The sequence below is a fragment of the Plasmopara halstedii genome, assembly GCF_900000015.1.
Source record: "Plasmopara halstedii genome assembly, contig: Scaffold_202, whole genome shotgun sequence".
NCBI classification, from domain to species: Eukaryota; Oomycota; class Peronosporomycetes; order Peronosporales; family Peronosporaceae; genus Plasmopara; species Plasmopara halstedii.
Window position 1 is genome coordinate 21,009 of NW_020187123.1, and position 12,526 is coordinate 33,534.

The window sequence follows — 12,526 nt, forward strand, 5'->3', positions numbered from 1 at the left end:
TCCGTTACAACATCCCTACTGTCGGCTATCGAGTGTCACTTCCGAATTTGCCGAAAAATGTGGTCAGCTCCTAGAGTCCCTTTGCCCTTTTTTCTTGTTTTGACATGTACCCTGCCCAGGATTGTTCATAAGGCTATTCTTACACCGGGCGAGGCAACTTTATAACTCCAAGACTAAAAACGCCACCTTATCGCATTAGAAGGTGCTGTGTCCTGACTTTGTTGAAATTTTTTAAGTTTAGCTTTCATGTTGGAGTTTGTCCAAATGACTAAAACATATGTGAATTGCTCTTCTGATTGGTTGAATGACCTCATTCCTTCCCGCCAAAATACCATGGCGACTCGTCCGAATCTGCAGCACACATTGTTGCTTGCGAGCGACTGTCCTGCGACTTGCCTTAATGGAGTCTCTGTCATGTTAGGCATTGACGAGGCTGGTAGAGGTCCAGTCATGGGTCCAATGGTCTACGGAGCTGCGTACTGGCCTATAGCCGAAAACGACGCCATGTGTGCATTGGGCTTTGATGATTCCAAGGCTTTGAGTGCCGACAGCCGAGCGCAACTGTTCGATAAAATGAGGTCAACGACGGGCCTCGGGTGTGTGGATGCGATGGCATTACACTGAAAATGTGTATAAAGCTTAGTTCTGGTTGGTGTTTTGACAGGTGGATCGTTCGTTTGATCTCGGCTGCCGAAATTTCGGATAAGATGCAGCGTCAGACCAGTAACTTAAATGAAATCTCACGAAATGCGGCTATTCAACTTATTCGTGAGGTCCAAAAGAAAGGTGTGGTAGTGAAAAAGGTGTTTGTAGACACAGTGGGGGACCCACGTTGGTATCAGAGCTTTTTGACGAAACATTTTGATGGGACAATTGAGTTTCGCGTCGAAAAGAAAGCTGATAGTCTGTTTAAGGTACATTTCGATTCACTTATTGCTTGACAATATTAACAATGTTGGAAAATGTTGCACAGGTTGTAAGTGCGGCGAGTATTGCGGCCAAAGTGACGCGCGATCGCGTCATAAGCGAATGGGAGTGGGAATGTCCAGCGCTTGATTTGCCAACTGACTTTGGGTCTGGATATCCCAGCGATCCAAAGTACATTGTCGCTTTGTTTGAAGTAGACAAAATGCTGATATAATCGTTTTTTGCTTTGATAGAACGAAGACGTGGCTCACGACTCACGCAGATCCAGTGTTTGTGTTTCCAAACATCATTCGCTTCAGCTGGGGTACAGTTGAACCGTTTATCAAAAAAGCTGTCAAGGTTGAGTGGCCGCATGAGAAAGAGTTTGAAAAGGTAAGCAGTCCCCATGAGCTGCAATGGAATGTGAGGATTAATTTGATCATCTAAATCACGTTCAGGCCAATGCTCCAGCTGGTACACAATCGATTTCGTCATTTCTTGTTAAACCTGTGACAAATAATAAACCTGTCACACGTGCTGCATTTTTCGCTTTGAGAAACCTGCATCATGTGACTGATTTTTAAAAAAATGATACTTTGATAAATACCGGTATATCTTACGTTTTAAACGACGTACTCACATGAAGCCCCCCGAGTGCCTTCATTGTAGTGATTTGTGGCAATTTAGCGCCCAATATGGCGACTGGTTGGCTATCAAACTGTTTCTTTACAGTCATGCATTAGTCGTTGACCCCGACGCAACTACTGGTGCGCCCCATCGCCGTAATTCGTTGAAAGTTTGGATGGATTTGTGTCTAGTCACGGATATCGTCAGGGTGCACAAAGGGGCAACAGCTCGTCGCAACAGCGACAGTCAATCAAAGCGTATCATTGGTAAGTATCCATTCACAGTAGAAACTTATAAAGTGAAGCTTCAGTTTGCTACGGCTTCAGTGGAAGAGAGAGACGAATGGCTACATTGTTTGTTACTTGCTACCAAGTTACACGCTTCGCAGACGGACAGTCAAAATGGTAACGGCATCCTTATTACTTTTGGAATTAAGGAGTAATAACTTATGGAATTTATTATAAAGACGCAGCGTTCTTTCGATTTGCATCTAGTGGCTCTGAAGACAGTGAAGAAGAGAGTCGGCAATCAAGTTTAACATCCTGGTCTGATGCAACGGCGGCACAGGTCAGTGATCTTAGCAATTAGGAACGCTACAATATTCTGAATATATTGGTATTCTTAGACAGACAGTACAACGAGCTCTGTTACGTCAACAATTGTAGTGATTACAGCAAAGGATGATCATGACCACAGGTTTGCTGATCAAATGATTGATACACTTTATCTTGTATAAGTGTAAAGATGCTTTGATCGCTTATTTGCAGCGTATCAACAATCATATCTTTAAATGAAACAATTCAAGGAAGACTAAGTCTTTACCGTTTAAAACTTGATGCGATTCGGCATATGAAAGCAGAGCTTCGACGATTAAATTACAGCAAGAAAAAGAGCGTGACATCTGAATTGTTGCATATGCTTGAGCGTCCACCCGATAGCTTTATGTTTTACTTGGAGAGGGATGGTGAATGGCTTCAGAATGACCAGCAATATATTGATCACTATCTAATCGATCATTCAAGTACAATAAAACTCGAGCTTGTACCGGTATACCGAATCCCGAAGCCAGCACTAACGTTAAATATTGTTGAGACCAGGAACAAGGTGAGTGATCTATCTCAGCGCCCATACACGTGCTACGTCATCGACGTGGTGTTCAACGGCACAACTTGGCAATTATCACGGCGCTACAAAGACTTTAATGCGTTGCAAACTGAATTAAAATGCAAATATCCGAATCATACACTCCCAATGTTACCGCCAAAGCATATGTTTACACCGGTAAAAGGCGAATTTATCCAATATCGCAAACAGGAGCTGGAGAAATTTTTAAAACAATTATTAGAGTACCCTGATGTCAGCACTGATGTGGTTTTATTTTCATTTTTGGGCATCGTGTCAACTGCTCGCGATCCGGAGACTAGCCGCAATACCAAAAGTGTGCTTCATGTCACGTCTCTTCACGAAAGTGTCGCTATTGGCGACATTGTTCTCTTTTCTTGTCGTTTTGGAGCTAGTCGACTACAGCGCAAGGTATGATTTGACAAATTCTGCTTAAGAAAGATTGTGGTGTCCATGCTTTAATACTCTGTTGCTATAGTTTACTGGCGCTAAGTACGATCATGTGGGAATTGTCGTGCCAGGTGAGTCTCAAAATCTCTTACGGATCATGGAAGCAACTTCAGAGGGGATACAAGTGTACTCGTTGAAAGTGCGTCTTATGGCCTATGCTCGTGAAGTCTCGAATGTGATTGTAGTACGAAAAATCGAAACGGAACGATCGATTGAGTTGATGGACACACTGACGGATTTTGTCCGACGTGTCAATGGCAACCGTTATAGTTTAGCTGAAATCCTTCGGTTTACTGGAAAATCGGATCGCAATCTTGCCCGTTCAACTCTTGTCACTCACAGCAAGTATGAAGTTGGTGATGACAGTATTTCATCGAATATCAATAGCTCAACACCATCTTCTCCAGTCACTTCATCAAGTGATTCGACCAAGTCGCAACGTAAATACTTTTGCTCAAGTCTAGTAGCTGCGGCGTGGAAAGAGTTGGGATGGCTTCAAACAAAACGTAAATCCAGTTCGTTCTGGCCCGGAAGTTTCGAAGATGGTGGGGAGGTAGAACGATTGCTGCGACCGGAACTTGTGCTTGGGCCCGAAATTGTAATTGACTGTCGAATTGTTGAAGTTGGTCTTTCAGCTAGCATCTAGACGACGTTTAAGACTAAAACGTTTCTTCAAAAAATGTCTCCAGCTTTTTGGCAAATGGCAAATACGGATTGGCATTGCGGTAGACGGCAATAGCAGCCAATGCTTCTACAAATTCTGAATACACAAACTCATTCTCGATTTCGTATCCATTACCAATAATGGATCCGGTATTTCCAGTGTCTCCATCTTGTTGGACAAAAGCAACCAATTGCTTAATTTTTCCATGTGGAAAAAGTGCATCAATGAGTCTTTTGTCTTTCAACAAAAGTTCAAAATCGCTCAAGTCTAAGATTTTGCCACGTGATTGAGGATTCTTGTTTCTCTGAGAATACGCACTGAAAACCCGCTTGAGTTTCTTCTCTTGGGCTTTACAGACATGTTGTACGTCAGGATAAATCATCTGTTTCTTAAATGTCAATCCTTGCTCTTGAGATTTTCTCGTCAAAGGTATGACTTTTTCCACCACCAAATCTAACACACATGAAAGGAGGGTACAATTCCCAGCTTGGTCATCTACACATACCTCGTCCCCCATAAGATCAAGTTGTCCAATAAATTCTCGACGTTTTTGGTAATTGTGATACGCTACACGGGTCAGCGCTTCGAAAAATTCGTTCGGACTTGCACCACGGTCTTCACTCTCGTCGTCACCTTCTGCCAAGCTAAAAGCTCCTGAATTTAAATACTCGGAACTATTGCCATTGCGTGATTGCTGGTAAATGATCTGCAATGTCGACCTCAAGATGTTTTTTTTATTGGTGACACCTGCTTTTGTCATAACTTTGAGAAATTCTTGCTCAAGAATTCCTTTTCCACCAGCTGCAGTTCCGTAAAGTCGAAATATTTTGATTAAATCAAGTACATTTGCCTTATACACCTGCTCAATTCGTCGTAGTTCTTCCATGTCTTCGCAAAGTGACAAGAGTTTGGCAGTTGGTAACGAGATACACGAAGCAAGCGTTTCTTTCTCCAGTGATACCGATATTTTCGAATCTTTACACAGCACTCGTCTTGAAAATTCATTAAATGCTTCTTGTGCAACGAATCGCTCGTGGCAACTTGCAATTTCGCCCACGGCATTGCAGATGTTAATGAATTGAAAATATTGTTTGTGAGTGCGTTTGAGTTTACTCAGAAAGATATGGAATTGCTGTTGTGAGAAAGTATCACACTCGTTATCCTGTAATGAAGTTTTGACTTTTTGCCATTGAGTAGTCAATGAGAAATGTTTAATCTGATATCTCGATGTTAGCGTCATTCCTGGAGCGACGTAGTTTGGATGGAAGAGAAAAAGATAGACGGCGTACGCATAAAGGGAGTCAAAGTCGTTTAGTACAAAGCTGTCACGAGTGATGATGTCAGGAGGAAGGTTCAATACTCGAGGAATGATTTTAAAATATGCTCGAAGCTGGGCTTGAGCGGAAGGAGACAATGTCGTTGCTATTGATGATGTTTCAACTGCAACATAAGTAGCTGTTTCTGAGCTTTGGAATCGATCGTATTCTTGCTGAGCGTCGAATGATGTGTGGCATAATAGCTTGAGCATCACGCCGGGATTGGAAAGCACTGTTTTTAAATCTTGTAAAGCTTTAATAGGCTTAATCTCTTTCTTTTTATCTTTCGTGCGGATTCTTAATGGTTTGATCATGGAACTAGCCCTCGACCGTCTTTGAACAAAAACGTCATCCTCTTGATACGATGTCGAGTCAATAGTTGTACCCATTTCAGCCCCACGTCGACGTTGGAAATTAAGCCAGTAAATTAAACTATCCGATGGTGCAAACTTTTCAACCTTTTCGATTGTTTGAGCTAAAAGTTGCCTTATCATTTCATAATCTTTGACATCATTGAGTCCAAACTCATCGATCTGAGGCATTGCATGTCCACTACTCAACGTATTAAGAAGTTCATTGCCATGTGCAGACTGAAAAAATTCACCTGCAGTTGTGGGGTACATTTGCACAAGCTGAAGCGTTTCTAAAGTTACAAGCAAAGAAATGAGAATTTAACAGATTATTGAATCTATATGAACGCACTTAGCACGCAATGATCAGCTTTCTCCAGAGAATTGTGCATAAATTCCATGAGTAAATCCCCAGTGGTAAAAATCAATTTGATTATCTCTTGCTGAACGTCTTTAAGACGATAAATTTCTTTCTGAGCTTCCAAAGGCGTGTCGCGACTGAATCATATGAATCAAAATTATAAGAATAAAAATCTTACCCATTTATTTATGTCACGTACAGCTCTTTTTCAAAGTAACATCGTACTTCCTCGATCTTTTCTTTCCCTCGAATGTACAAATGTGATCTCCAATTGCTCAAAATTTGTCTCACTTTTGTACCTTCATTTCTGTAAAATAAGTAAGTAAACAAAATTAAGAAAATATCACAGGCTAGTAATATACCGCTTAAGAGCAACTTGAAATCGCTGTACTCGCTCATCTACCACTCGAGCAACATGACCTTTCCATGACGAAAACACAATTTGTCGACACTTTCGTCTCGTTTGCGCTTCTTTAATCGCTAAAACGTGTCCAATTATTGCATGCTCCCGAATACTCACAGCCTTCGCTTTCTTCCACGCAACGAAGACCATTCGCATAATTTGAAATCGTAAAGTCAAAACTGTACGGTTCATCATCATAATAGCAGCTTTTGCACGCATAAGACCTGCTTGTTTTAGAGCTGCTTCGGCTTTTAGTGCAACGCGATCAAATTTAGCATAGTCAAGGATTCGTTTTGCGAGCTATAAAGCCACAAATTAGCAATTCATCACATAAAGTTTAGTAAGCATCTCAAACCTTATCGGGTTTGATCATCGGATCAATACTCAAGATCATATCAAGTAAATATTTCAATCGTGGTGCATCACTCATACGTGCAGAACCACAGAAAGCACAACGTAGTATCCACGTAAGATTCGTAGAACTACAAAAGCTACACGTCACTGGTTGACTACAAGCACTTTTAATCACACTTGGAGGCGTCTGAATTGTTGCAAAAGTCACATGTGGTGTCATTCCACGATGATCAACATGACCTTGATACACTACTTTGCCATCTTCATACGTTGTTGGACCAACTAACGACTTGAAAAACTGCGTTCGATGACGATAATCACTCGCTCCTTGCACGTCAACGTCATTGTCACTATCACTTTCACGATCCTCATTACTTATTCCACTATCTTTATGTTGATCATCAATAGTGTGAAAGTCTGTCGGTATTTGTATCGCCAGTTTCTTCCTTGATACGATTGATGACGATCGCTGAGACGTATCAATTGAATTTAATCTTTTCCTTACTCCATGACTTTTAACAACATACTTTTGGGATGCAGCTCCAGACTTGAGGAAACATGCAGCTTTTCCGGAACTTTTACTGCCTATGACGATGTTCATACGCTGGTGATTATTCGTCAATGAAGTCGTTTCATCTTGATGACGAGAAGACTCAGTCTCGCGTGTTACAAGAGGTTTCAGCGGATCAATTCGTCGCAATGGCTTGGTCAAAGGCATCACAGAATCGACGGTTTGCATTGAAAACTAGCTATGATTCAAACACAAAAAAGCTGTCTGCTAAAATACAGAGACTCTTGAAAGTAAAGCGCTCAAGCTTTTTATCCCAACGAAGTCTATTTCAAGAGCTCATGAAAAAAGGACTTCAAATGTTATAAACGACTGTCCAAAACATTAGTCTCTTTCTCACCCTTGACTTCTAGTTATGGCACTTGATACTTCTGTAAATGGCTTTGCAAAGTCTGCTTCGTCTTTCCAGCTTCGTGACAATCATGCATTTGCTACTGATTTACTCTTCAATCTAAATGATGTCCGTGCAGCCTGTGCATCTGGACTCATTGCTCACGGCAACTTAGTGACAATGCTTAAGAGTCGAATTCACTTGGAAAGGACGTATGCACAAGAACTTAGCAAGATGACGAGGTTTGCTCACTTTGATGAACGAGAGAGCGGTACAATGCAGCACGCAATGGCAAGTCTTCGAGCGCAGTATCTGAATACGAGTGTCCAACACCGACAATTAGCGACAAATCTCGAGGAAGAAGTCTTGAATCCGATTGAAAAGCTGTATGAAAGTAATAGTCGACGAGCACAAAGTTTAACACGCCGAATGAATCACGCAAAGAAAGATGTTAAGGTGGAGGTTATGTATGGAGATTAACATTTGTGTTAGTTATTGACTAAAATTGTTGTAGATTCAAGAAGATGCATATCGAAAAGACTACAGCGCGTTTGACAAGACGTTTAAAGAGGCTTCTGCTTCGTTTGCAGCTGCAATGGACTCTGGATTTTCTAGTACGTTACTGGAGACTCGGTATCATCACTCATTATCGCACATACAGGAGGTTGATAGTCCTGTTAAGACAAATTTCGCGAGTGTAATCGCTACTCGAACACAACGAGCGTCTGGAGCTGCTGCATTGAGGTCAATTAATAATCACAAAATTGTGAATTGGTTACTTCCATCTTCGGAGATGCATCGAAAAGAAGATTTGGCGAATACGACGGTCAAATTAATGACAGTGGGTTATAGCATGAAAGCTTCGATAAGAACTCAAACTTATACATTGATGTTTGAGTTGCAGGCAGCTGAAAGTGCTAGAAGGAAGTGCCAACAAACGTGGCGAGATGTGGAAATACATCGAATTCGAATGTGCCGTGCTTTTCAATTAATGCTAGCAGACTATCAGGTATATTGTTTTGTATTTAATGTAATATTGTTCACTATTGTAATATTGGTATGAAGGAACTCGCCGAAGATCGCATTGTCACAATTGCGACAAATTTACGCAAACATGTTGTGTTTGCGTCATCTGCTCTTGCAAATGAACAGGTAATTAATTAATTAATCAATTTTTATTTTGATATTGACCATGTGTTATGGTGACAGTATGACTGGCAGGCTGTTGCGCCGACATTAGAAAATGTCGATGTACAAAGTGACATTTACGACTTTATCCAAACCACTTGTACAGCGAAAAAGCGTGTGGAGCTGGCAAGTTTAACTGTCCATGATCTGTGCCACGACACAGTGCAATCTTTATTGGCTTCACCTTCGTCGAAATTTTGTCGCCCTTTACGTAAATCTTGCCTTGAAATTCGTGACATTGCGTCTAAGAAAGTCCCTTTTGACGATCACGGCAATCAAGAACTTCTTGGTGAGGCTTTGAATCTTCTTTCGACTGCTTCTTGTGAAGAAAAGAGTCGATCGAATCTTCCGGAGCAGTATGACGTCTCTAGTTCACAACTTTTTACGAAAGTATCTTCGAATTTTCCCGAAGACTTGGCGACACTTTGCGAACTCAGTAACGATGAAGTGGAGGAAAAACGTGCCGTCCACAATGAACCCGAGGTCGATTGTGACGATTGCACACCAAGTGTCAGTCCATCTGGAAGTGCTAACTTGATGATTTTCGTTAATGAAAACGAGCTTGAAGCGACGGATTGATGTATGGATTTCTGCAAAAGTTCTTTTTCTTGAATTCAATGCTAAAACTTTATGTAGAAACGAAATATAGACGATTTAATTCATTTCGTCTGTTCATTGCGGTCTTTGAAGTCATACTTAACGTCATTCTGGAGATTTTCTAGCTTGAAGACCAAATTATTAAGTTTCCATCTGCATATTATCAGCCTTATCACTTCCGCTACATAGCGTGCTCGCATTGTCAACACATCTCTCCAATCAAGATTTGCGCACAAGTAAAATGTGACTTTATGAAAATCTTAAGCTTATCTTGCTAAGCTCTTGTTTAAACTCAGGTGATACCCAGATGGAGCGCTTTTGTGCTAACTTTAAATAGCTTTGAAGGATCTGAATTTTTTCGCAGATGCTTCACCATATTCTTTGGTAACATGAAGATAATAACACAAATTGTTGACGAAAGGTGCGCTCTTAATGCTCCAATGAAGTCTCATTTGCAAAATCAGTCATAATAACATATCCCACAATCAAGCACATCCGCTCGCATGATATAAGCTCCAGTGTATAACGCATGTCAGAGTATCCCATCCATCACCGGCCGTGGATCAGGATGCGTACTACCAAAATCTGGTTGGGAACGAAAGAGATTCTTCCTTTTCAACCGGGAATATCTAAACCACACGAGTTTTCACAACTTTGACTCAACAAAATTTTGCATCTCCTTTAAGCCATCAAACCAAGTACTCCAAGCATCTAAATCTTCTGATAGATCTGGTTCCTGTAGAGATAGAAATAAAAACAAAGATACGTTGTCAAGTGAGTAACAAGTGAAGGTATTTCAATGTGAAAATGTTCCTTTACCTCCATTACAAACACGAATCTGGGCTCATTTTCATCTCCTTGTTGCATCTCTTTAAACCCGAGTGCAAGTAAACATTGATAGCCACCTGTAAATTGCCCGAGATCAGCATGAAAGTGCATATTATCCTTTGGAATTTGGCGAAATGCAGTATTATCCGGTGACTTGCAGATATTATTGACTACAGCTAGAAGTTTCTCGACCGATTGTCGAAAAAGTGCCTATCAACAACAAACAAGTAATGATCAGCTCCAATTTCTTTTAGTTAAACACACATCTTATACCTCACTGCCCGTGCTTTCCCGAAGTAAATCAATTGCCAGTTCTAAACCCTTTTTTCCAGGTGAAATCGAAGCATTCAAGAGCTCACGCTTCTTTTGCTCCTCCTGACGTTGTTGTTCCTCTTCCAATCGTTCTCTCTCTCGTTGCTCCCGTTTCTTCTGTGCAGCAACCGCTAATCTTTGTATCCTTAATTCCTCTTGCCTTCTGCGTAAAATTTCGCGTTCCTGAGCTTCCTCTTCCAGTCTTTTCCCGTCCTGTTCTGCAGCTCGTTCTGCAGCTCGTTGATCTTCCTCTGCCTCTTTTTTACGAATCGCTTCCGCCTCTTTTGCTTCTTCTTCATGCTGTTTCAGATCGTTAAGCTTTGTCTCTATTTGTAGACGTAACGGCGTGTCTTCTTGGATTGCAAGCTTTACGTTGTCGTAACGACGCAACATATCCTTCACTTTGGCCATCATCTTGGGGCCAAATCGTGGATTCTTTGTGACAGGATCAATCATTGAGCAACGTGCACGAAACTTGTCCATTGTAGCGTTCATTTCTCCGTTTATTGCGAGCTATAGAAGAGGTCAATGCAAAGAAAAGGGATGTATCGTTGATATTGATGTAATAATGGAGCAGCAGACGCACCAAAACAAAGCTGAAGGTATCTTGAAAAACGCGATTTATATTGTCGGCGGCAAGCGCATTCTGAAGCTCTAAAAGACGTGATTCAAGCGTCTCAACGTTCGCTATCGCTCGTCTAAATTCACTCATTTGGAATTAGCAAAAATGTCCTTTATTGTAGTTATATAAGCTACTAATAGAGATAGACACTATATGCAGTAGTGACGCAGAACAAACTGTCCTGAAGCATACACAATATTCAGTAACCCAAAATAAGCATTTCAGTCATTATCTTACGTTTGAAAAGGTCTCGGACGCGTAGCAGTCCGTCTCAGCATCCCAAAAACATCGACATCCCATGCTGCAAATTGTCAAGAGATCAAACTTTTTAAAACACATCATCTTTCTATCTCTCTAGTGAACTTCACGCACCGCACGCCCTCGCCTCGTTGTTCCCCAATCACCACTTGCACGACATACTTGAACCGAGGAAAATTACATTCTGTCCATCAAGTATATACATTCTGCAAACACTTGCCGCGTTTAAATCATTGAATCCACGAACCTTTTAATCGTAACTTGACAGTATCTGCAATCTCCTTAGTCAACACAGCAGCTCGATCTGACTGGTACGTGACATTATCTAATTTCTCGGTCAGCACTTGGCTAATCACGAGCTTCATCTTGGTCGTCGTAGGTTTTGTCTTTGGGTTTAATTGGATTCCATTTGAACCTTCAAGTGGTGCTGGCATCTTAACGAATTCTTACACTTCGAAAGTGTCGCTTCAAGCTCATTCTGTCGGTATCTACCGGTACAACAACTCCATAGTATAATGGCAGACGCACTTCCGTGTCTTGTGTGCGACGAGCCTTTACCTGCTGATCCGACGGCTCGATGTCTTACCGACTGCTCGCATGAGTTTTGTCTCTCTTGCTTGTGTCGTGTTCTAGCTACTAGCAAAAATCATTGTCCTGGTTGCCATGCTCTCGTGAAACGAGTTACACAATTGCAATCACAAGGACATGAGACCCCAAAACCAGCAAATATTCGCTTTTGTAACGCTGTCTACACGCTGAACGTATCGATTTGGGCTGTCAACGATCCAGCAATGACTTTAGCCTCACTATTCAACTTGTACGTGGACGTATTGTGGTTTAAAGGCACTAAACTGACACTGTGTTTTGGTTTAGAGAACATGCACGTCTCATCCATCAAGGCAAAGTACTTAAGATGGGAGACGTTTGGCCAGGATCAGTCGTACAGCTCTTTGGAACCCCAAAAGGGACACTACAGACGGCAAGAACAACAAGCAATTATATGACTTGGCTCCGTCACGAGTGGCTGCAACAAGCCAAATACATTCTATGCTGTCCATTGACAATAGTCTATGACTTTATTCGCTCTCTCTTTGGCAATGTGGAGGAGCAATCACGAGGTCAGCGAGGGTACGCTTCAGTACCTACAAATGTGATGTCCACTACTTCTAGTTTTCGTGAACCTGGACAGGTATCAAGTCCAGACCACACACAATTGCTTTAAAGTGAACAATTTTATAACCGAATTCCTTAAATTCCAATCTTCTTGAC

General features: G+C 41.5%; 5 protein-coding genes across 5 annotated transcripts; 3 read left to right on the top strand and 2 right to left on the bottom strand.

Annotated features, from left to right (window-relative positions):
- Positions 1–333: 333 nt before the first annotated feature.
- PHALS_02492 (ribonuclease h2 subunit) lies at positions 334–3,751 on the top strand (the record flags this gene model as incomplete). Its single annotated transcript, XM_024720301.1, has 11 exons — positions 334–596; positions 665–914; positions 974–1,098; positions 1,161–1,299; positions 1,365–1,475; positions 1,553–1,799; positions 1,860–1,937; positions 2,000–2,100; positions 2,159–2,229; positions 2,301–3,066; positions 3,134–3,751. 11 exons carry the CDS (start codon positions 334–336, stop codon positions 3,749–3,751), a joined length of 2,769 nt encoding a protein of 922 aa, XP_024572761.1.
- A 105-nt stretch (positions 3,752–3,856) lies between these two features.
- PHALS_02493 (uncharacterized protein) lies at positions 3,857–7,292 on the bottom strand (the record flags this gene model as incomplete). The annotated part of the gene is made up of 6 exons (XM_024720312.1): positions 3,857–4,006; positions 4,095–5,728; positions 5,788–5,933; positions 5,996–6,103; positions 6,159–6,499; positions 6,555–7,292. The coding sequence occupies 6 exons, from the start codon at positions 7,290–7,292 to the stop codon at positions 3,857–3,859; spliced, it is 3,117 nt and encodes a 1,038-aa protein (XP_024572762.1).
- A 184-nt stretch (positions 7,293–7,476) lies between these two features.
- Positions 7,477–9,219, top strand: PHALS_02494 (FCH domain; the record flags this gene model as incomplete). Its single annotated transcript, XM_024720323.1, has 4 exons — positions 7,477–7,908; positions 7,967–8,293; positions 8,357–8,461; positions 8,674–9,219. The coding sequence occupies 4 exons, from the start codon at positions 7,477–7,479 to the stop codon at positions 9,217–9,219; spliced, it is 1,410 nt and encodes a 469-aa protein (XP_024572763.1).
- Positions 9,220–9,883: 664 nt separating this feature from the next.
- PHALS_02495 (Dynein light chain) lies at positions 9,884–11,691 on the bottom strand (the record flags this gene model as incomplete). Its single annotated transcript, XM_024720335.1, has 6 exons — positions 9,884–9,973; positions 10,057–10,275; positions 10,339–10,890; positions 10,964–11,075; positions 11,372–11,441; positions 11,505–11,691. The coding sequence occupies 6 exons, from the start codon at positions 11,689–11,691 to the stop codon at positions 9,884–9,886; spliced, it is 1,230 nt and encodes a 409-aa protein (XP_024572764.1).
- Positions 11,692–11,772: 81 nt separating this feature from the next.
- PHALS_02496 (hypothetical protein L915_04968) lies at positions 11,773–12,525 on the top strand (the record flags this gene model as incomplete). The annotated part of the gene is made up of 3 exons (XM_024720346.1): positions 11,773–12,074; positions 12,131–12,385; positions 12,447–12,525. 3 exons carry the CDS (start codon positions 11,773–11,775, stop codon positions 12,523–12,525), a joined length of 636 nt encoding a protein of 211 aa, XP_024572765.1.
- Between the last annotated feature and the right edge of the window lies 1 nt (position 12,526).